Source organism: Notechis scutatus, chromosome 4, assembly GCF_049901735.1.
Source record: "Notechis scutatus isolate UNSWTSFEM ecotype Mainland chromosome 4, rNotScu1.2, whole genome shotgun sequence".
NCBI lineage: Eukaryota > Metazoa > Chordata > Lepidosauria > Squamata > Elapidae > Notechis > Notechis scutatus.
The window spans coordinates 115,362,724-115,387,673 of NC_142012.1; the positions used below are offsets into that span (position 1 = coordinate 115,362,724).

The following is a 24,950-nucleotide window of genomic DNA, read 5'->3' on the forward strand; positions in this document are numbered from 1 at the left end:
AGATGAACTGGACTTCTTAAGAAAGATAGAGATTGGAATATGAACTTATTATATCCAACTGGATATAAAAGGCTTTTTAAAAATAACTAATGCTGCAGTGACTTTTACAACAGAGACTTGTGATTTGGGGGAATGAAATTAATTAAGGAAAAGCTTTATCATTAAGAATCAGTCAAGGACATTTGATCTTGAGATAATGATTGTGGTTGTTTATGGTAGACCATGGAAGCCATTATGGACTTTCTAGGAGCAGAATACAATAATAGATTGCTAACAGAGGCCTTTAAAGTTTAACTTTAGTTGGCTTTAATTGGTAATATTTTTTATATAATAGATATATCTAGTCAAATTGATTGGGTAAGTAGAGTTGTAGAAGTTTATGAATTGTGGATGTGTTTTACAAGGGGGGGATCTATTATTCATGAAATATACTGTAGTATTCAATTAGAGAGGAAAATCTATGTATATGTCTTATACATATACATATGTCTGATGATGGCAGATGAGATTCTGTGAAACATCACTACAACTTTAAAAGCACAATAATGACGTGGGAAAATACCCAAACAAAGCTGAATACTATACATACTTACATACATACATACATACATACATACATACACACACATACACACACACACACACACATGTATGGGATTCAGCTTTGTTCGGGTTTTTCTTTCTTGGATTTTGTATTTTAATGTTGTGAATAAAATAAATATTTAAAAGAGTTCAACTTCAATCTGCAAGATTTTATAATTTTCCACCCACAATCTTAGCATCACCTTTAATAGGAACATCAATGAATTTCTTCTTCTTCTTAGTAACTGTTATTTCAGGTAATTTATGAAGAAGATGCCTGTTTGATCATAATCTGCTCATTTTCCAAAACCTTTTCAACTTGATGGTTCCAGCAGTTTTTACCACATTCAAATCTAAACCTCAAAGTTTCCAATGAATAATTCTGGCGCCTTGGTCATTACTCTACTAGTAGTCAGTTTGTAAAATTTTGCTGTAGCCACTGATCAAGTGGTCAATTGTTTGATTCTTTTTACTACAAAGGTGACATGCTGTTGTTTGCTACATATTAAATTTTTGCCTACACGCAATTAGTTGGCAAATTATTGTATAAATAATACAATGATATTTAATAAATAAAATAAAAAATAAAGCATTTGGTTTCTTTTTGTAATATTATCTAGGGATGAACATAAGAAGAAATAGTTTCCTTGTGGAAACTGTATTATGAACTTCATTAGAAAAATGAGGTTGCGAATTGGTGAATTGGAAGAAAATAACTGGTATGTGTGTGTGTGTGTGTTTGTTTGTGTGTTCCTAAGGGATGTGTATAAGCCTTCAAGCTTCATAGATTGCCCTAACTGGTTTTTCACAATGGAACTTTGCAGTGCCTATTGACTTCAGTATATCCTCAAAATTCTGTTCTGCCTCTGAGGAAAATATCTAAAGTCTGGACTTCTAAACATGTCTTTTATGTGTTCTCAAGTGGAAAACATGTGTACAATATAATGAAGACACACTAGGAATGATTTTAATGGCAGCCAAATCCACATGTTTTTTGTTTGATCCATGTTTTTTTAAATATCAATTGTTTTCAAACAATTGTTTGAGAAAGAGGCTTTTAATTAAGAGGTTATGCAGCCATTCATAAAATGAATATTCTGTAGAACTGTGTTATATGGAATCTCAGTAAAATATTTTGAAAAGGGGGAAATTGTGCTATATGAAGAAAATGTATGTAAGAATCAATTGTTGATTTGTTTTCCTGGAATATTCAATCTATGTACTTCCGAGATTGTCAAAAATCTATACTGCATAGCTGCTTTATTCCCATAAAAGCTAAATAACAAGATAAATCAACATTTTGCTTTCTTTCAGAAAACCATGGAAGGGAATAAGGCTAACTAGGACTGCCACCAATATCTGCAGAATCACCATTTTTCACAGCCCCGAGTTTCTGAAGTGAGAGGCTAGACAGACAGACAAGGTATGAAAACAATACTGGCTGTCCATATAACCGGGGAAATGCTCAAACTTCTTCAAAAATAAGCAGTCACTTGTTTAAATTACTTTTTTATTTTTATGAATATCCCTTTTGAATCCTTCATGCATATTTTCAACAAAAAATCTTTCAACTAAATTGTCTGACATAAGTTATAATTGTTCTATGTTGTAATTCCAACAGCTCTTCAGGAATCTATTAAACTTTGGCAAACAGTATCATCAGACTAGACAAAGTTCAGTAGGAAGGGCTTCATGAACATTTTACATTTGATGTAAAGAGAAGAGGTGGTGCAGCTCAATTCATGGTTAGATAAAGAGAAGTTTTCATGGCAGTAGACAACATGGCATAGGGTTTATTAATCATAGCTATGCTGATGTGTTTGTTAAATGATAGTAATCCAATCTTTTTTCATACTGAGAGACCAATGAAAATACAGTGTTTGCATTGTTTGTGTTAATAAGTTAAATAAGGATGTTAGTTTAAGAATGAAAAGAGATTCAGCAACTCCTAGAAAGCTGCCATTCATTTTTAAAGAAATACCATGATAATAGGAATCTTTGTCTTGGTAATACTGCAAGCAAATACTAGGGTTTAGGGTCAATTAATATACAAATATACAGATGTAAACAGGTAATGTACAAACCAGCCTGAAGTTATATCTTGCATCACTACTCTAAAATTGCACCAATGAACATAGTATGACAATGCTACAAAGAAGAGATATGATTTACTACACCAATACACTTATAATAATAATAATACCTTAAAAGCAGCAGCTATCCTACTCATTCTCTCATGTTATTACATATCCAGCATCAGAAACTAAACTAACATAGATACAATTAATGACAGAAAATGAAAGTTTCCTTTATTTACATAACTGTGCATCTAGGAAAAAAAACTAAAATTAGAATTATACAATTCCAGCTTTCTTCATCCATTCACATATATAAACAACGCTTAACCTATATTGGCAATAAGTACCAAATAGATACCTTTTAACCCTAATGGTAAAACAGTAGAACTTATTACATGTTTATCTGTGTGAATAATAAATAGCCATATATAAGTGTATGAACACACACAGCATTCTCTCTTCAGGCTAAGGGTTGTCATGACATACATAATTCAACAATTCAAAAAAGAAAATAACTAGCCTTTTTAAAAAAAAGTGCATGGAAATCAAAACATTTTAATGATTAAAGGAGCTCCATTTTGGAAGGAAAATTCAATCTGTTTTTATAAAAATAAAATGTTTCTTCTAAAATTTATGGATATATAAAAACAATTCAGTAAATAGAGAATGCGAAAAGCTTTCTCTAGCTTTGAAATGCATATTGTGACAAAGAAATCCTAAACAGTAAGAGAATACATGAAAATCTTGGTTCTTTAATATTTCAGGAATTTACTGGCAAAATGAACACATTTCCTTAATGTGTATGGCACACATAATTGAGACATTAATTGTAATGTTTTAGAAGACATGAATTTTAATATTAGATATTTTCTGTAACCTTTCTAATAGCAAAACAAGACTTTCTTTCTTCTTACTCTTGGGGGGATTTTGATTTCTGTGTACTCCAGTATGATTTATCTGGATAACATGAACTATACTTTTCAGGTAAAAGTACAATGCCAACAATGCACAAAATGGCTAAGGAATTCAAACTGTAATATTTCCCAAAACTGAAGAACATTATCCAAAATTTAAGAACTTGGCTAATTTGCATGCATGTACTCAAGTTCCACTATATTTAAAAGATCTATAATAACAATCTAAATTATTTATACTTGTAGAAGTTTTAAATCCTTCATAGAATGGATCTATTTCCATAAAACTACTTCCTGAAGTCTATCTTTTTCTAGCCAAATTCAGTAACATTCACAAAGAAAAACATACCTCTCTGAATGTGTAGAGGAAGCCCTATTAGACAATTTTTAACATTATTTTAATTTTCAGTGTAAATGTCCACATTTAAGTCATTTAAGTATTACACTGTTCTCTACGAATCAGTGTTTGTCCTGTCAAATTTCTGCAACATTATACCCCAGCAAGTATTGGTTTTTTCTTTTTTCAAATACAAATCATAGGGCTATTCCCTTGCCTCTATGTCAAATGTACATCAATCCAAACAATATCTCAAATAATTAGCAAACATGCAGGGAAATTATTATGAAGGAAGAACTTTAAAATTACATTAAATACTGAAGACTTAAAAAAAGAAAGAAATATTTTGGATTAAATTTGACTTTGTTGTACTCATGGTGTAACAAAAGGAAAAGTGATTTAAAGGACTATTTCCCCCATAATGAGTCTATGAATCCCAACTCTTTCACATGGACATCAAAACCAATAAAAATATTATAAAGGGTAGACAATGTACTTATTCTGATTTTTCAATCCATGGAAGATCAGAAGAGATGACTAATAGGACCACTTGGGTTTCCCATCTACCCTAGATTATTTGGTATCACAAAATAAAGAGCTCTTTACTCTCTCTGACTTGTAATGAATTTCTGCAAACATTAACATCACACCTAGAAGTCAATTCATTTGTAACAGCCTGCAAGGATTCTGAGTAAAATAACTTATCAATTATCCCTTGGGGTAGATGATAAGCCTTTCAAATTAGCTGGATAGTGAAGTAATTTAACAGCACAAAACTTGTGAATTTTCAACAATAAATAGGCACAAAATATGTCTCAGTCAAACAATTGTATAAAAATTATATGTAGCATAACAAGAGATAATGAATAAGTATTCAAATAAAACCTGTACTTAACTTGGCATCACTAGGGAGAAAGTATTGAAAGAATGTGAAAGGTAATAGGAAAAAAAGCTCATATTTATAAAGTTTGAAACTTCTTGGGGTTTTTTTCCTAATTGCCTGAAATATTTTAAAACACTTTAATCATTTACACTTTAATCATTTATATAAAGGGATAAAACACACCTTAGCTATGACACAAAAACTATTATTTAAGCCTAATATTATAAAGCCTAATATGTATATATATTTATATATATATATATATTTAAAAATTGCTGCTTCCCAGGAAGTTATTTAAAGAAAATATTTTAATTAAAGTCCCAATCAATATAACTTCTGAAGCTGAACTTTCTTAGCTAGAGTCCCTTGGGTTGAATTGATGATAGGATGTCTGTTTCACATTTCCAAGTTGCCACTGCCATGAATGAAAGGACTTCAACCATTTGAATGTGTTCCATGTAAACTTTCTAAATGTATGCCAATGTTTTGATTTTTTGCTTTCATGCCTGGGAAGGTTTATTAGCCATTTCTCATTGAAACATTACACAATCGTGAAGTTTTTGATTGCTGCTCATGGTGCTGATGAAGAGTGGTATTTCACAAATGCAATTGCAGCCAGTTCTTTACAAAATTCTTCTAATACTATCACACCTTCAAGTAATGTCATGTGGTCAACACTGTAAAGTGAAGACAAGGAATAGATTTTAAAAGCAATACAACATCAGTAGGAAACAATCTGTATTTGACTGGTAATTAATATACTTACATAGGCCTTTCAGGTTCTAACCCAAGAAGACGTTTCCTGACCAACAGAAGTTTAGGTGTGAAATCAGGTATGCGCTGAATTCGTACCATGAGATCTCCAACAACCTGTATATTATCCATAAAATATTGAACAAAATGAAGCAAAGAATCAGTGTAATTATATGGATCTGAATCTGGTGATAAGGCATCAAAATTCAACTTTCTAAAGTACTGTGCATGTGGTCACTTGTGAGCTTCAGGCAATTCAGATGGATCTCAGGCACCCTATCAAATTCTCACTCTGGTCCATCTGATGAAATTGCATTGACGAAATGATGAACATTAACAAGAATAACAGCTGTCTCCCATTTCCAATTGCTCAGTAGCAACACCATTCACATATGTACAACTATGAGACTGATCAGATGGCGTACTTACCCTAACAATTACTGAAAAAAGAGAACGGCAGCCAGAAGCCAGATTTACGTAGGGATCCAAAAGGTATTCCTGAATATGTGGATGTGGAAACAAAGAAAGCTTGGACAATACAGATGTGACTTGTAGATTGACATCATATGGCTGTGGGATAAAAAGAAAAGAAGTCATTTCCCCAATATACACATTCATTGTCGCAGGTACCTGAATTTTAGCAGAAAATTACTAGCTTTGCTTTTGTCCATATGCAAGGTTTACAATGAGTAATTTTTTTTATCAACCATGCAAGCACATGGCTTTAATTGTCTTGACAAAAAAAGGCCATTATATCACTCAAAGAAAGCAATGGCTGAGATTTCAGTTTTATTTCTTTAGGGCAATAATTGGTTTAAAGCTATCAAACTGTAAGCATAAAAGGGACAGAAGGTGTACAATGGATCAGTTATTACTGTTTAGACTATGCAGGACTGAAGGTTTCTATGTGTCCCATTCAATACACCAGTCGACTGTCATCTATACTGATGATTATCTGTGGAGACTGAGAGATTCTTATGGCTGCTCTTGTAATGCTAATAGCAGGCTGAGTATAGCACAAAGAATCTGTATTTTCTTTCTGCCTCTACTTCTGGTCCTTGAATATATTTTAGAAAAAGCGATGAAGATTATCATTAGGTGAAGCTCTCAGAAATTGGACTGATGGAACAGTCCAACAGTCCCTAATGTACAACCATTCATTTGTTTGTTAGCATGCCATCTCCTGTCCATGGCTCAAGAGAACATTCAAATTTCAATGTTATTTTATTAGCAATCCTGTAAGAAAGATTGTGTTTAGAGATAGTAATTGATCTATAGTTATTATAATGGGTTTTGTTTGTATCAGCGAAATGTCCACTTTATCTTTTGTTGCACACTTGTTATAGAACAGTAAGAGAGATGCAATCTTGCAAATACAGGAAACAAGAAATTTTCAGACTAGGTGGCTGTACACAGATTGCTTAGAGCCTTCTGAGACATTTCAGCTACATAAAAAACTGAAAACGTTCTGTGATTAGCAAAAACTATTGATATCAACATATTGGGATAAGAGGATGTTGGCTTTGAGAACAAGAGAACATGCATGGAACACATGGGTTAAATCTGTAGGAACTAACTTGCACTTAAGAAATAAAGCAGTTTTTGCAAAGTTTGGATAGGCAAAAAACATGTAATTTGGAAATTGTAGATACAGAATTTAAGTTTCTGTGTAAAAGAGAATCAGGAAAAACATCAATTATTCAGTTCAAAAGGCCAATATTAATGGATCAACAGCCATATACAATGTTGTGTAAGAACACTGAAATGGCATTTATGCAGAGCAGAACCTGCATCTGCAGTAAACCACCATGGCATGCTTTGTAACGGGGCCCCCCAAGCTAGAAGGCCATGAGGGGTTTGCAACCAGGCTGCAGAAACAGCCAGCAAGCATGCAAGTGCATCCTCATTTGCACGAACAGTGGGCGAGTGTGGCATTCCATTTAAGTGAGTGACAGGCATGCTTGCTCGCCACTTGTGTGGAACTTTCCCCTTCCCTCCCCATCCCCAGCAGTTTGTAAAGTCAGAAACATTGGGGAACTCTGCTTTGTAAGACTAATAAAGACTGTACAAAAAATTTTTATGTCAATAGAATTGCATTCAATTGTAAATAAATGTTCATAGATATATTGTTAAAATAATTAAATCACGTTTTTCATTTTAATCTTAAATGGGGTGTAAGAATATTTCCTTCTGATTTAGGTCAGCATTTTAGGCTTAAAAATGCAGCTAGCTTCCTTTATTTTAGTATAATCTAGTATACTGATAATTTATACTGTCCTCTCCTTTTAACCTGTTGAGATTCCATAGTTTTTAGCTCTTCTATTTGAGAGAGGGGCCAACTCTTTAGATCTGAGTTTATGAACATTCAACAATTCTCAGGTACACAAAATCACTCTCTACAGTGCAACTGTACTAATTTCCCCACAATTAGGTATGCTATATCACGGGAAAAGCAGCACAAAAGGAAGATCTACCTGATCCAGAATTTTGCCCATTCTATCAAAAAGAACTTTCAAGAAATGTCCTTCAAAGAATGCAGCTTCTAAATTGCACTTTTCCAGAGATTTAGGAGATCCTGGCCATTCCCATCGTAAACATATGGAACAATAATCCCGAAACTAAAGAAGGAAACATGTGATTACTAATTAATAAATTAAAGAACAAATAGTAACCGCAGGAAACACTTCAGTCATCAACTACTTTTTAAAGATCCCTTTTACAAAAATCCTAAAATAACAATAAGCAAGTCTGTCTATCTATCTGCATTACAGTATCCTTCATAGAATATTGTAAAAAACATTGTGAACTTAATTGATGAATGCTATTTTCTTTTTTGTCAGACTAGTTATATATTTAAAGAGTATACAACTAAATACCATACTACAAATATCACTTATGAAGAAAAATGAAGGTACTAATTTGAAGCTATTTGAAACTTTCAAACCACAAAATAGTATATTTCATTCTTTATCTATCAAGCAGTATGAATTGAAGCAGTATTTCAGTAGTAAATGAACATGGTGTACGTTAAAATGCTATAAAATGTAATGTACACCGTGTCCATTTACTACTCAAATACTGCTTCAATCCATAGTACCTGATAGATAAAATAAAGGATGAAGTATACTATTATGAGGTTGCTGCTTTTAAAAAAATAATAAAGTAAACTGTCACATAATTTTGTAAGCAAGTAAAGTTGGCTTCCGCCTTCCCCTTGTCTGAAACAATCATATTATATATAAAATAGCATTTTTTGTCTTTACTTGTCGATGGGCATCTCTGAGGTAGGTGTCATAACCTGTTCCTTCCACGTGGTAGGAAGATTTGGCTTCATCTGGTACAAGACAGAGAAAACTGCAAAGATATATAAAACAAAGATATATAAGACAATTCTTTCTATGCCTTTACAACAATGAGCAATGCATTTACTATTTAACTTATGCTAGTTACCCAGAATGCAAAGAAATCTGTTGAGGCCTTTCATTCAATCTGCTTACAGAAATTTTGCACTACTGGAAAACAATGTTTAACCCACTCCTTGTTATTTTCAGTTGGCACAATATTTATTTCAGTTTTATATCCATCAATTTATATGCCCTTTAGAGAGCAAAATCAAACATAAATAAAAAAATGGAAAAAAAATCAGTATCATGCCATGATCAAGAGCATTTCATACATTTCATTCATATACTGATACACACTATTTTACGTATACATATGCACAAATGTTGAAGTCTGTCCTTTTCCTTTGTTGTATAGCATGTTAAAAGATCAGTTTAATGTATTGTTAATTTTTTTGAACTTTTTTGTTTATTGATTTCTAACTTGGAAATACAAAGGTAATTATATAAATACAGCTCTTACAAAACCTGCATTCATATCTTATTAAAGACTTCTATCTAAAATTATGGATAATATCATTGTATAATATTTATAAATGATAATGAAAACTACAGTTGAATGAATAAAATAATGACTTTAGAAAATGGATGTTTAGGTTTAGTAGAAACAAAAATTGTTTCAACCAAACATTCTGGCTGTTTTAGGACCGAAACAAGACAGTGAGATCCAATTCTTTATTTGCTTAGACTAATAGAATCTTGCCAAACTAAAGGTGTAACTTTGTAAGGTATCATATATATACTGATAGATTCTAGGGTTTGTTACTCTCAATCATCATCTTGTACTCTCAATCATCATGTAACTTTGTAAGGTATCATATATATACTGATAGATTCTAGGGTTTGTTACTCTCAATCATCATCTTGTCCTGTTCCCCATCCCAGAACTGGGAAGTCTCTTGATCCAGGCCTCTTTCTTGGAAAGAGCTGGCAAAATCCTCCCTCTGATGCTGCTGCACATACACATCACATCAAGGCTGAGGTGACTGTGCATTGGAATTACAACAAATTATGCAAAAAGGACATTTAGTTAATTTTTCTAATGAATTTAGGGAATAAGTACTACCATCTAATGGCATATCGCTCAGGATTTCCTCATTAGATTTCTGTTATAATTTTATATTCTAAGAAGCTATTTGTAAGTTTTGGCATTTTTCTTAATGCAGTGATTGAAGAGTGAATATTGTAGCATAATTCTAAGTCCATATATTATAACATTTTGTAATTTTGAATATATAAAAATAGGCTTTAAATATTAAATTAAAGATTTCAGAAATCCAGCTCAGGAATAGAGGTCACTCAATCCTTTGACTGATTCATTATATTCAAAGCTAACTACTGGTTTGTACTCTACAAACACTTTCTATTTTTTGTGAGGCTCAGTGAATACACACACACACATACACACATATCACAAGGCCTCTAACTCTAACCCATACTGTCACATGATAGATTCAATGTTCATCAGAAAATCAATTAATCTGCTCCCCTTTAAACCTTTAGCTCCACCTTACTTATAGTAAATTCTTGATTTGAGTAATCTGGTATAGAAGCTAGTTCATTTGTAGGAAAAGAAAGACTGAGATTCAAGTCTAGCCTAAGCTATGAAAAACAGGTTCATTCTTGTGAGAAAAAAATGGACAAGAAAATGCTGTGCGTGTCACATTTATTCCTGGAAGGTCATATATAAATATAACAAACAATTAATAAAATATATACTATACCAATCATAGGAACTGGACTTTATTGCAGAAACCTAAGGCTTAGGTATTACTAACTTAAGAATGAGTATTAGGAAGTTTAACACACCTATTTACAATTTTATGGACTTCAGTTTTCCCATCATTTTTTGGATGATCAGGACTTGTAGGTGGTGAAGCACTAAGCCATTCTTGATTTGACGATATAGTATCAGAAGAAAGATCTGTAAACAAAGGATCTTCTTCCAGGTCTCTGTAGCAAAATGAGGAAAGAATAAAAGTTAATGCTTTCTATTTGAAAGAGAACATTATATCTGCAATCTAGAAAAAAAATTACATCCATCCTGTACAATTTCTGCTTCCTTTCTCTTTCAGCTACAGCCTTCAACTCATGAGCAGCTTTTTAAACATGTTACAAAAATAGCTTGAGGAAAGACATAAAAACATTCTGTCACGAATCACGAAATAGGCCATTCCAACATCAGAATATTTGAAGCGTGAACCACTTCAGAGTTATTTCCTAGAATGTTGTTTCTGTTTCAAACAATATCCATTTTGATTCACCATTGAAGCAATTGCAGAAAGATACCGTATATCTAGGTATTTATACGGCAAGGGAAAAAGCAAGTTAAATGTAAAAATTTTCAAGATGAAAAAGAATGAGGAAGATTGGCCTTTCCTGATTGGGAATTGTAGTTTATAGCCTGCTGTTTGGTTTGCATGAAAGAGTGGGTGTTGCGCAAAATAAAAGAACTTCAGAAACAGAAAGGCATGACCTGAGATTTGGATGGCATGTGTTTTTTTAAAAACAAGTTTTATTTCAGTTTTTCGCATAAAATACAAAAAAAAAGTTCTTTTCAGTGGACAACATAATTCCAGGTCATCACTTTTACATGCAAATATGACAATAGTTATATATTATTTTTTTACATTCAACTTCCTGTCTTATCCTAATTTTGCTTAATTCTATTATTACCTTTTCCAAAATACTCTTTTCTCATTTAAATCTCATACAATTCCCATATACTCATATTTTACCTTTAGTACTTTTATCTATCAGATTTGCAGTTTCATCACATAATTTTTCCATTAATTCTAAATTAATACCAACTTTTACAGAAGAAAAGGAAGAAACAAAATTTAAATTAAGTCCCCCCCCCATTTACTAATTTGGTTGTGCCACCCCAATGGTTTAAGTATTCCTTAATTCCCCCATTTTAGTTCCCAACAAACATTTATTTTTAACTAGTTATAATAAAAATCATCCCCTATAAACTAAATAACATTTATATCTTTGCAAACAGATTCTGCATTGTATTTTCCCCCCATTAATTTCATATAATTCATTTATACTTTCAAAAGAGAAAAAGAAGAAAAAAAAAATCCATTTAACTAGTCCTGGTCACTGATATTGATAGTTTCATTTTAAACATCCTCACAGTTCATTTCAGTTATTACTATATGTTTATTAAACATTAACATTTCTTTTAAAGACAGAAATAATAATATGCATTTACATAATAAAAGTTATCAGTGTCCATCCTTCCTCTTAATGATCTATATTTCCCTATTGACTAACTAATTTATAGTTACAAATACTTTCATACTACCCCTCATCTCCATGCGGAATCCCCTTTTCATAATTCTTAATCAGCCATTATCTCTGTGTCTTTTAAATAGACAATTTCTTTTCATTATTTTACAATTTCCATATTTCTTTGTTACCTGCTCCTGTTTCTCATTGCCTTTCTTCCCCTTTATTTTTCCACATCTTTCTCCCCTCCAGTTTTTATCCTCCTTTCTCTTTATATCTTCCTTTCCCATTTTGCTTTTCTGCTGATTCTTTTTGTCTTTCCTAGTTTCAAAGGTATTCCCTTTTTAGTTATCTTCTTAAATGTCAAGTTTTTAACCCTCCTTCTTTTCCCTCTTCTTTGTAGTGTTCTTTGTGTTGAGGGTTTACTAAAAATGGCTTCTCCTTGTATCAACTCCTCCTTCTCTGAGGTTCGTTCTTCATGTTCTTCAGTCGAGATGGCATGGTTTTTAATGGTACATCAAAGTTAAGGTTAATGTAGACTTTAAAAACCATTACATTGTAAGTGCCGTATTAAGAATATGGAATAGATACAAAGGCTTTGCCTGAAAATGTCTTTGTGAGTCTTAATACAAGGATTTTATAGGAAAGAAAAAGCAGTGAAAGAGAAATGATGAATATATCTAGAGTTGTCAGAATATAAAGAATACAAGATATAAAGAGACCCACTGACTGCAGAATGGATTTCATTTTCAATTATTTTCATATGTATTATTAAGAGAAAGTAGACAAAAGGACATTAGGAACTGAATGACTTAAGATGAAATTTGAAACTGAATTATATGCATAGAAAAAAGAAGCTGAAGGGACTATGATAAAATGGGTTAAGAATTTTGGAATAATGTACATTATAACGTACAAAGGGACCAATGGAAAAATATGTGGGCTGAAAGGATTAAAAATCACATTAGATTACAATTTACAAAATAATTTTTATAAAATTATATACCCTTGGTACATGACATCAAAAAACTATCCGGAATGTGTATAGATACTTCAAATCTATGACGAAGATGTGGAAAACATAAAGGTTCATTTTATCAAGCTTGGTAGACTTGTAAAAAAACTAGAAGATTTTGGGTTCAAATACTTATAGTTTAAAAAGCATTTTAAATATTAACATTCCACTGAAACCAGAACTTTTTTGCAGGGACAATTTGAAGAATTCATGGAAGATTGCTTTTCTAAATGCTCACTTAAGCAAACTATGTGCAAAGATAGAAATCCTCTAAAATACCCAAAATGGAGAAATGGTTGGTGAAGATGATAGAATTTGCAGACATGGCAAAATTGACATTTTCAGGCAAAATAACCACATGTGTTAGTGATTGAATTTTTTTTGTTAGTGATCATCGTTTTTTTTTTCTAAAAATTGAAAAAGTAGGAAAAATTAACTTGTAATTTATGGGTTTGATGATTGGAAAAGGTAAAGAAACATGAACCTCTCTAAGGGATCCTTAGAGAGGATAAAATATAAATGCATTTATTTCTGTAAAAAAAAAAAAGATTAGAAACTACTCCTTTTTTTACTTTTATTTTTCTTTCTTTTCTGTCTCTCCTTTTATTCCTTAATTATCACTTTTCTTTATGTTTAATTAATTATTTTGTAACAAAATTATTCAATAAAATTAATTTTAAAAAATGAAATACACTGGCAGCCTGGGTGATTTCTGCAGCAATGGTGTAACATGGCAGTGCCAAGACTGGTTAGTAAGCAGAAATCATCTAGGCTTGTAGTATCCTAATGCAGGTAAGGTTGCTGTTGATGTACATTCTTCATTCATATCTCTTGCATGAAACAGCAGTATTTTCATGATTTTACTTCTACTTTTGAACTACTCGTGACTTATTAAAATAACACATTCAAACATCTACATTCTCAATCATTTGCTTTTTATAATAAACCTACTTAAACTAAAATGTTTTTAGTTTTTTTTTAAAAAAACTAATGAATCATTATAGCTACTTTAGAAGAAATTCAGAACGTAACATACACTGCTCCTGGTATCTGCCCATTTTCTACCACGTCTTTGTCTTCTTGGCAGGGTGGTTTATATTCTGTATAGTTCCTCTCTTCTAAATTTCTAAGAACCAGGTTATAAAGAATGTGTTCATCAGGCTTTTGCAAAAGATGTTCAAACATTCTGAGAGTCATTATGCTGATCTGTAGAAGTAAAGGAGAAAAAAAGACATTAAAAGATACTGGAAAAGGTTAATTGTCTTTTCCATATGTGTTCTCAATGTTATTATGCTGAAGAGACTAACGTATAGAGGTACATAACTAATGTAATCAACACTTGGAAAATAGGTTTTGGTTAAGACAAACATAATTGTTACCATCTCCTAATTTGGTGGCTTGCTACAGGTGTAGATTTAGGAAAAGCTGCTGTAAAATTATTTTGGAAATCCATCTGAATGAACTATTCTAGGTTAGGGAATGGGATGGGAAATTGTCATACCTCTCCAGTACTGAATTAGTATGGTTTGTATGGCTATTACTGAAGTTGCAATTCAGCAACAACTGAAGGGCCACAACTTTCTTATGCATATTCTATTCTACAGTATTCTGCTTAGAGAATGGAAACAAGACATGCCACAAGTTCAAAGTAGCACTTAAGTGAATGTTAGAGGCTTCCTAGCCTGAGGCAAATCTTGAGGTATTAGTCTTCTAATTCCTAGACCAGCTAGGTTATCAGTGACCTGCGCAGTCTTAGAAAGTGCTGACAAGCCTTTCTACCTCATGATTTTCCATTTCCTCTCTTACCCATCTCTGCATCACATCCTAAAATGCTAGTATACTTTATTTATCAGATAGGAAAGGAAACTAATATGCTAGGGATTGCATACAGACTTTTAAGTATTTGTTTTTCAGTACTTTATGAGTTACTCTGAATTATTTATCCTCAGAGTGGCCTGCCCACTGAGAAATGAGACTATTTGAAGATGTAGCAGTTGTAACCTTCAGTAGAATTCAATATTTTAAAATATATATTTACTTATGGTTATCTGGTGTCTAAAGATGAACTATTCTGTAATGCTGTTCACCATTTAAAATGTATTAATACACATCTTGAATATAATTTGTTTCACAACAGCACTATGCACTTGCTACATTTGAACTTACCTCATCTGAAATGTGATCACAGTGCTCAATTAATCGATGTCGCAATGGATGTCGGTTGATATCTATCAGTTTTTCTGGCTCCCGCTGCTCTCCAAGAATGAAGTAAACCATTTCGTGAACTAAGGCATCTGATGAGACTTGACGAACGATACGATGCAACAGGGCAGTTGAAGTAAGAATTCCAATCTCTGAACTGATCATAACAAGATTTTTTTTTAAAAAAAATTGAATGACATGGGTTCTCTCATTAAAAATAAAAAGGATGGGGGAAAGCCCTCTTCATTTTTCATTGCAAGGTTACTCACGTTTGCATTAGCTGAGGTTCCATCACACCAATGAAAAAACGCTTCCGCACTGAGATTGCTATGGCAATGGCAGTTGTCTAAAACATAAGAGGATATTTAAGATGTCATCGTCATGATTTACAAACCATAGATTTGTGAATTTGTTTTGGCAATGACTGATACAAGTATCATAAACCTTGTGAGCTTCCTTAATGAGTTGATCGCAGTAATCAAACCAGGATAGGAATGAAATCAGAGCTCTTTTGCCTGGGAAAGCAGATGCGTCTTCTTTGTAGTTATAGGAGTCCAAACTAGAGTGCAGGAAATGAAGGCAAATGAAACATATTTTATATTTGCTACTATTACAGCAGAATGATAAACAACAGTTCTAAACATTTAGGTAATTTTCATTATTGTATTGAGACTGATAATTTTTCCAAATGTTTTTCCAACATTTAAATTTTAACTGATCTCAAGTATAAGGTAGGTGATAAATATAAATCAACCTACAGCTTATGTCCAAGTGTCCAAAAAATAAAACAAGCATGCAAGGACAGAATACTTACCCCCAGTTAATGCCTTCAACTGTTTCGATATCTAAAGGATCTATTAATTCAGGGAGGGCTTTGTAAAGAGAGGCCAGCCTATCAGTCAGCAGTTCACATAAACATGTACTCTGTGTTAAGCACTTGGCAGCTGCTGGTTCAGGCAAACTCACTAGAAGCATGAGGCCTTCACAAGCTTTCACTGCTATTCGGCCATCCTGTGAAGGAAGAACAACAGATTTTACTAAGTTGAAACACATCTAATTATATAGTTTCCATGACTTAGTTCTAAAAAAAAATGTAACAGCAAGGCTAAAACACAATTTAGGGCTGGGTAAAACAGATTATTAACTGATTACATAATATGGCATGAACATATATGTAGGATTAATTTTGCTTATTTGTTTATTATATATACAGACAGTCACAATCAGGATTGACTCTGTTTACAAAATAACTGAAAGGAAGTTTCTCAAATGCAGCTTTACCAACCTTAAAAAAGGTGAATGGGTTTTTACCACACTTCCAAGGTGGGAACATCTATCATCTGCAGGCAACATGACTAACAAAATGGGATAGTTTTAACAAGGTCTAGAAGTCCTTGTTAATCTAAAGTATTATTTGCAAATTAAGGAACTTACAATAGTGATTCTCTAACTTTGTAGTATACCCTTCGGAAAATAGTGAATTAATGTACTGAGTCTTCTGTGAAGAAAAACTAACGATTTTGTTGGTGTTGATGTTAATGTTGTATAAGGGGTAAACCACTTTTAATAATTATATTTCTTCCATGTACAACAGCCCCCTCTCCCCCAAATAAGGTGCATGGGGTAATGCCTAGATTTGTTCGTACTTTGCATGCCCAGTTTGAGATTTGCTGCCCCATCTTCAGCAGCTTATAATTTACTAGAAATCCTGACCCACAGTTTGAAATTAAAGCAAATTTGTGAGGATTCCTGCAAATGTTGGTTAAAATGGAGCTGTAGCCACCACGATTAGTCAGCAGCCAAACAACCACCAGACAGAGAAATGAGGTCTCTCTTTAATCCAAAATTAAGTTTGGCATAATAATTAGACACTCACTGGGCTTTTGGTAAGGTTGAGCAGAGAATTCACCAAATTATAGTCCCCATGTGGGCGAACAGCTAAAGCCTCTGGAGATAAAGGGAAGTTTAATTCAATTTGATTTGCAGACAAATTATCTCTCTGCTGAAGGTCATTCTCTTTCTCTGCCTGCTTTGTCCTATTTGATGCTTCTTCAGACTGAATGGACTGTCCTGTATCTTTCACTCCAGAATCTTGCCATTTTACGAGGTCTTCTGTGACTGAGTTTGGTGCATCTTTTGAAGCCAATCCTTTCTGCTTGTTCTGAAAAAAAAAATTAAAATGGAAAATTACAAAGAATAAAATCAATGTTTGGTTTGTAACAGAAATGCAGCAAGAAAAAACCCAGAGGAAATGAAGAAACAGCAGAAGAAACCGAAAATGTTAAACTGATTCCCAAAGGTCTAAGTCATTATGCCTTTCACATTTTAAGAACATTTAATCACAGAATGTACCGTATTTTTGATTCTCGGATAAGTAGTTTATCTTGGAGCAGGGAAAAAACTGCCTAGTTTATTGCATTATATATTTTGTACAGACTGCTGAAATTTATAAACATCAAGCAATCTTCCATGAATTTTAGCCTAATTAAATAAGCTATCTTATTTATTTGCAACCTATACATTTACATAAATACTTCAATTATTTTTTTAAAAAAATCCATTATCATTTGATTGGTTAGCCTTGGTGGTTTACTTCTTCTGCTTCTTATCTAATTAAAACACTTCCCATCAAACTGGTTAGTCAGAATTGCCACATAACATGTTAAAAATAGAAGAAACAGGACATTCTTCAACAATTTAAAAAATGCTGCAAAAATTTGCTAGAAATTGTACAATCAGGTGCAATACTCTACATATTCTTCCAAATGAAAGCAGATATTTATGATATGCAAGGAATTTTCTAATATTAATTCAAAAGAAATCCAAAAGAATTTAGATTAAGATCTCAACTCTTTATTATTCTGAGTTCTAAGAAAGGTTTCAGGTGCTAATCTAGTCATGCTTCTAATTGCACACATCTAAAAGAAAAAATGTTATTGGAATTAGAAAATCTGTACTTACCACTATACAAAATTGTGAAAACCTTTCTAAAGGCTGCCCAATTTAAAGTGGAAACACTTTGAACATTTTACTTTTGCCTAAAGAACTGCTTTTGATTTGTGAATGATAAGGCAGATTCAAAGTTCCAGTTTTTGTCAGTTTTTGCCAGTTTAAAAGAATCCTTAAGAACTATGGTAATGGATCACAGTTTGGTTTGTGTATTTGGCAATATGGCACCCTTATACTGTATTATAATAAGCTTGCATACACAATTAGGTAATTGTAATCCTTGAGTAATAGGTTATTTTGGAATCACATGCAATATTCCGTGCATTACAGAAAATAAACATATTATTAAGACTAAAACCTAATTAGAACATAATTATGTCCTATTATGAAGGTAAGGGATAAAAACAAGTAATATTACATAGAAGCCTACTTTTTGCCAGAAAATGTTTAACTATAAAAAGGCACATATACAGTTTCAAAGGAATACTGTAGATTTCTTTGTTTTTGAAAATGTAATTGACTCATGCATGGTATCATTTTAACATTCATGGAACCCACTATGCTAAAATGACATATGGAAAACTAAGACCGAATGTAAATATTGTATGTAACTTCACAATATACTGTAAGTATTCTTAGGTTTTCAATGTTTCTTTTAAATAGACCTCAGGCCTGTAGTGAGGTTTCTGCACATTTGTGATGTGAAATTGCTAATGTTAGTCTTCACCTAAAAATAAACACTTGCAGAAAGAATCAACCTGACAAATGGTGGCAAAGACTTGATGACTCTGCCTAAATTGGGAATGGAGAGCCTAGTTATAGCCCACAATTTTGTGTTGTAAGTTTAAAAGCTTCAGCACCATGACACTGTTGTTTTATGGGATTTGTTGTCCAAAAAAAAAAAAAAAAGGTTGGGACCATGTTTCTTCTACTATCAAGAAACAGTCTGTTTTCTCTGGAAACAATAAAAAAGGTATTTCGATGTGGTGTCTGTTCCTTTATTACTGTTAATGAGATTGCAGTAAGAGATGATTTATGAATCACACTATGCAAAACAATCAAAATTCACTGATTTGTTCATGCAGTTCTGAAGCCCAGCTGCTCACCTGCCTCGAAGAAATGTGTAGGACAGGGCCTGGAATCACCTATTAGGAAAGTTTAATGAAATAGGCTGTATGCTTTCTGATTCAAGAGCATCATCACCAAGGGACTTCACTACCAGACCACTGGGGATAGCAAGAGCAAGCAACAGTTTGCTGAACTTAACAGAAAGAAAAAAGCCAACTCAGTTCAGCAGAAAAAAGGGTGTAGAAAGCATCTTGTCAAACAAACAAATAAACAAATGCCACATAAAAAAGCCCAGCTAGATAACAAAAACATCCAAACAAATGTAATCATACACACTCTGTCAGGATACATATGCTGCTCATTTTCTCTTTTCACACTATTAATCACAAAATCATGGAACAAAGATAATTGAAAATACAACCACATAATTTCAGAGGACAGGAGGCATTGTTCATCAAAAAGTACTGCACTAAAAAATGCAGCAGTGTTATCCATATTCCAGTTGTCTAATATGGCCAGATAAATCTGCAAATAATGGCAATAATAATCAATTTTCTAAATGCAATTACAATAGAAGACCTGTTTATGGAAAAAATCGCAATGGCTCTAATAAAATTCAGAAGGTGAACTGCTGTTAACTCTGCTATTAAAAACCTTAATACTTTCAATAGTATTAATTCTATGTATGTCTACTCAAAAATATTGAATACATTCAGTTGGAGATACTTCCAAGAATAAACATAGAATTTGAAATTTGTAAGGTACTGGGTTAACATACTATTATGGAAATAGTGAACTACTATAGATAGACTCTAATCCATTTGAGCTGTTAAACTTTTATACCAAATTCATTAAATATGCAGAGCATGGTGAGATGCATTTCCTCATGTATAAAACAATCAAACTTTCTATTACCATGGATATCTTGAAATCACTGAATATATATTGGCAAGCCTGAGCAGTCTGGTTAAACTGTTTCCATAATTTCATGTTTGTTTGTTTTTGTTATATTTATTTGCCACGTACCTAGCCATGGGCTACTCTAGGTAGTTTATGACATAAAAAGGAAGAAATGAAAAGAGTGTAAACAAAACAGAATATCTAGATTACTGCAATGCATTCTACATGGGGCTGTCCTTGAAGACCATTCAGAAGCTTCAAATGGTCCAGAATGCAACAGCAAGCACAGTAGAGGGGGTCCCAAGTTTTGTCCATGTAAAACTTCTGTTAAATGAGTTTCACTGGCTTCCAGTTTCTTTCCTGGTGTAATTCAAGGTGCTGGTCTTCACCTTTAATGCCCTATACGGCACAGGGCCAGGCTATCTGCAGAGTATCTGCCTGAATTTCAGTAGGCCTTCCATAAGGCTGTAAATATCTACTTTTCCATCAAACATTGGAAGAATTTAATGTTTTAAATGGTTGAGTTTTACAGCTTTAATACGATTTTATATGTCTTTTAATTTTTGATTGGAGGTCATCCAGAGTTTTCTGAAAGATGGGTAGCTATATAAATGTTTTAAATTAAAAATAAATAAATAAATATAATCTATGTATGTAATTTGTGATATTATAAGCTAATTTAAATTCCAAATCATGTCCAACAGCATCTGAGCCCAGAGTATGGAGAATTAATAAAACTGGACAATTAAAAAGTCATACCATTGTAACTACAGTCTCTGAACAAGTGTTCAATAAGAAGCAACTACAACATGACATTGTCATATTAGTTTTGATGTAAAAGATGGTAGAATGGTTTTTTCCCCCTTTTTTAGTTTTATTTAACACTGAATTATTTAATTTCAACAGGATTCAGCCTCAATTTATTAGTTCTCTGCCATTACAGTGTCCAAACAAAGTAGATTAGAACCTAGCTCTGATGCAACTGACTTCCTGATTATTTCACCAAGCAATTCATAAGATGGATCCCTTGGATACTCCACATCTTAGTAATGGAACTGAGCAAAATTCCTTAAATCCACAATATTGTGATTTCAATCACGCATTGAGCCAGTCCAACAATATATTACTGCACAATCAGTAGTATCTAATGTGATTAAGATATCCATAAGTACATGGTTATACTTTCATATTTCTCTTTCAGCATATCACCTATAAAGATAATCAACATAATTCTGGGTTCAGCCCCTTAATTTAAACAATGCTGCAATGGTTCTAGATAATTTGTCTTTTCCAGACACTTAAAACTAACCAACTACCTTTCTCAAATACCTTTGTGTTCATATATACTTGGAACTAGAAATCTTCTCCAGAAGAAGCTGTCCTTCTGTGTCCTTGAAAATGATCTCACTATTTTATTAGTAATTTTAGGCATCTAATTAACATTTATTAGCCACAACAGAATCAAGCTGTACTTTGTGAGGAATTTCAGTTCACACTAACTGGAACTATTCCCAAAACACCAAATTGGCAGCACTCTAAAAAGTCTTCCATAAGTGTTATAATTGCATGTCTAAGTCAGGGTAGAAATGAAAAGTTTATAAAAAGTGTTTAGCAAAATTATAACAGAAGAGATGAATCTCCATCACTAACTCTGTTTCACCAGAATAATTATGTTCAGCAATCTCTCAAGGATGAAATTATCTTTTCCAGGTAGGCCAGGCTAGAAATACAATCAAATGAGCTAATTCTTAGACTACATCAGGGGTGTCAAACTTACTGCCCGCGCTGGCTACACCCACACCCGGTTTAGTGAAGGGGAAAAAATCAGGATACTTCACGTGATGACGCCGTGATGACGTGAGTTTGACACCCCTGGGCTACATTAACAGAATCTTGCAAGTCTGATAATGAAAACTTCCTCCTGTCTCTTTTACAGTCTGAGAAGTTAGACAGCTTCCCTTTTGGGTCCCTCACTCTGCGCATATTATGCAATTACGAGTTATGTCATCTCTTATCTGATCATTCCTTGGCAGTACATCTTCCCTGTATCCCAAGGTTATTCCCACACACCACTACAGTTTAAATACAGTTGCTAGGCAAAAATAGCAATTTACTCAATGCAGAATAGGTAACGGCAGTCAAGGAAGGAATGTAAATCAAATGATCTCCAGAAAAGAAATTTTGCTTTTAACAGGAGCATGCAGATGAGTAATCAAAATCTAATCCAAAGTTCAGGGAGCCAAGTTAGGTTTGTCAGCCAGTCCAAGGTCAGAGTTTCATGAACAAGATTTACAAGATTCAGTGTCAATACCTAAGAGAGTCCAAGATATATGCCACCTCGTATTTGGGTTCATCATTTATCCCAATAGTGGTGGAGGAGAAGATTTGTACAGTGAGACATTGGAGCATCAAGTGCCAACAATGATCTACGGAAGACTTGGTATACTTTATTTGATGCAGGTAGTTTAACATGATGGGTTACTGGTTACTCATACTTTAATGGGGAAAAAGAATTAGGTGGCTTAGTTTTTAGATAGATGCTTGGTGGAAATACAAACCAAGGCTCCAACTAACGAGGTAGCTACAGGTTACTGATATTGATCAGCAAAGTGTCTATATGATTTTTTTTGCTGAAAATGAAGGACTTGTTGGATTGCCTTCAGTTGCTGTAAACATTGATTGCATATATAACTGATTAGATAGCGGAATCCAAAGGAAAAAAAATCAAAAATGGAAACCATAATTAATAAGAATTGTATTATTTGTGTAGAAATGTGTTGTATACTGTTTTAAGCACGTTCCTCTGAAGCCAGAAATTTAGTCAAATTGTTTTGGTGGTAATTTTCATCGCATGAGAGAACTGGCTTTCCTGGAACATCTTTTGACCAGCAGCAAACAGGGCATGAAACAACGTATTACTGTACTTCTATCTTGTGATGTGGCCACCAGAAATTTCTAGCAATCTAGTGCAAAGTCTTAAAGGGACCAAAATGCTCTGATGGTGGGCTGTCATGGAATAGATTGAGAACAGTAACTTGCCAGACTCCAATGAGAACTCAACCTCGAAAGAGTAAGACATTTTGATCCAATATCATGGGGGAGGTTATTATAGATGGCTTCAATTTCCTTCTGATGGGCCTGGGCAATAGCAGGTAAGGCAAGACTGTTCTTGTAGTTCCTGAAGTAAATACAGTGGAACATTGGAAGCAGCAAATTTTTCTGGAGATATAGTAGTCAGCTTTGGAAGCCATATTGAGATTCGATACTCCAACACTGCCACAATTGAGCCTGAGAAAGTGGGAGGGAGGAATTCATTTGAGTGTATCTAGTTAAACAAAATAAAATTATTTTGTTGGTTCATGGTCACTGAGTGTGGTGCATAATGAAATGGGAATCTTACTTTAGGACGGATAATGATTGGACCATGTGATGTGGTGATGGCTAAGGGGAGATGGATTTGTAGTTTTGATTTTTGCATGAAAGCCCGAAACTTTCAGATTTGGAATTCCACAGATGTGCCAGTTACTATCCAAATAAACGTACCTTTGAGAGATGTCTGCCTCAGAGTTATTGATTGGAATGGAGGGTTGCTGGAATGCTGACATTAGTTGTAGCTGAGACTCAATGTCTCAGTGTTCATATTATGGCTTCCTGGATTCCAGCTTGTTTTGGCTGACAGGAATATACGTAATTTTAAAATTAAAACAGAAAAACAGCAACCACTCAATTTGTCTTTGGTTCAGTTTCCTGGTTATCTGAAGATGCTGGTGGTCAATGTGTATGGCCTCTTCTAGAAGATACACCAAGTTTCATATGTGGCTTCAGTTGCTAACAGTTCTTTATCCAAGATGGTGTAATTTTTTTCAGCTAGGCACCCACAGGAGAATAAAGGAGTGTATCTGCCACAAGCAACAACACTCCCAGGGCTACATCATAGCCATCAGTCCCTATGACAAAAGGCCGTGTTGGATCTGGATGATGAAATGTGGGCTGAGAGACAAAAGCATTTTTCTCTATTGAGGAATACACAATCATCAATAACCTGGACCAAGTGGTCCAAAAGTGATTGGAAGCTGTTACTTCTAGTTTGATGAAGAAATGCTTTACTTGTAGCAGTAGGATTGCTGACATAATCTCAGTCTCTAATGATTAAGGTCAACTGGCTTAAGGTTCAATTTTATTTATTTATGTTTGTTTATTTAAAATATTTATAAGGCTGCCCATATTAAACAACTCTGAGTGAATTACTAGCAAAATAGCAAAACTTTTGAAATCAAAAGGAAATTATGAGTACACAGACTAATTAGTATTGCTTTTCCATGCAAATTCAATCTTTCTAAAGATTTCTATCCAAGGAATCTGTGAATTGGGAAACAACTCAGTTTAAATTGCTTCAAGATCATGAAAGTACTGTAAATGCCTATTACAAGGAATGTTAGGATAGGAAAGTAAAGTAAAAGGTTATGCTGAATTTATGAATATATATGAATCTATTATTTGTAAAAACATGGAAAATATGCTTCTTATTTAACACGGCTTAAATAATTCATCAAATATTATATTTATAAAAGTATTGTGTCTGCTAGTGAAGCACAATTTTCTGTAAAATTGAAAACACCCTCTTAAAAAGAAAA

At 33.3% G+C, this 24,950-nt stretch overlaps 1 protein-coding gene across 2 annotated transcripts in view; it reads right to left on the minus strand.

Annotated features, from left to right (window-relative positions):
- Positions 1-2,075: 2,075 nt before the first annotated feature.
- The window catches only part of FHIP2A (FHF complex subunit HOOK interacting protein 2A), a 37,305-nt gene continuing 14,430 nt past the window's right edge, over positions 2,076-24,950 (minus strand). Inside the window, exons 6-18 of one of the 2 annotated variants that reach the window (XM_026670222.2) lie at positions 19,455-19,493; positions 17,276-17,560; positions 16,214-16,410; positions 15,844-15,958; positions 15,669-15,745; positions 15,364-15,556; positions 14,234-14,403; positions 10,758-10,901; positions 8,811-8,901; positions 8,022-8,165; positions 5,977-6,117; positions 5,561-5,664; positions 2,076-5,471 (exon numbers count right to left, since the gene is read on the minus strand). In XM_026670222.2, the coding sequence (XP_026526007.1) occupies positions 5,366-5,471; positions 5,561-5,664; positions 5,977-6,117; positions 8,022-8,165; positions 8,811-8,901; positions 10,758-10,901; positions 14,234-14,403; positions 15,364-15,556; positions 15,669-15,745; positions 15,844-15,958; positions 16,214-16,410; positions 17,276-17,560; positions 19,455-19,493 (1,806 nt within the window). In that variant the 3' untranslated portion in view covers positions 2,076-5,365. The remainder of the gene's footprint in view (positions 5,472-5,560; positions 5,665-5,976; positions 6,118-8,021; positions 8,166-8,810; positions 8,902-10,757; positions 10,902-14,233; positions 14,404-15,363; positions 15,557-15,668; positions 15,746-15,843; positions 15,959-16,213; positions 16,411-17,275; positions 17,561-19,454; positions 19,494-24,950) is intronic. The other variant, XM_026670232.2, reaches the window with a different exon arrangement.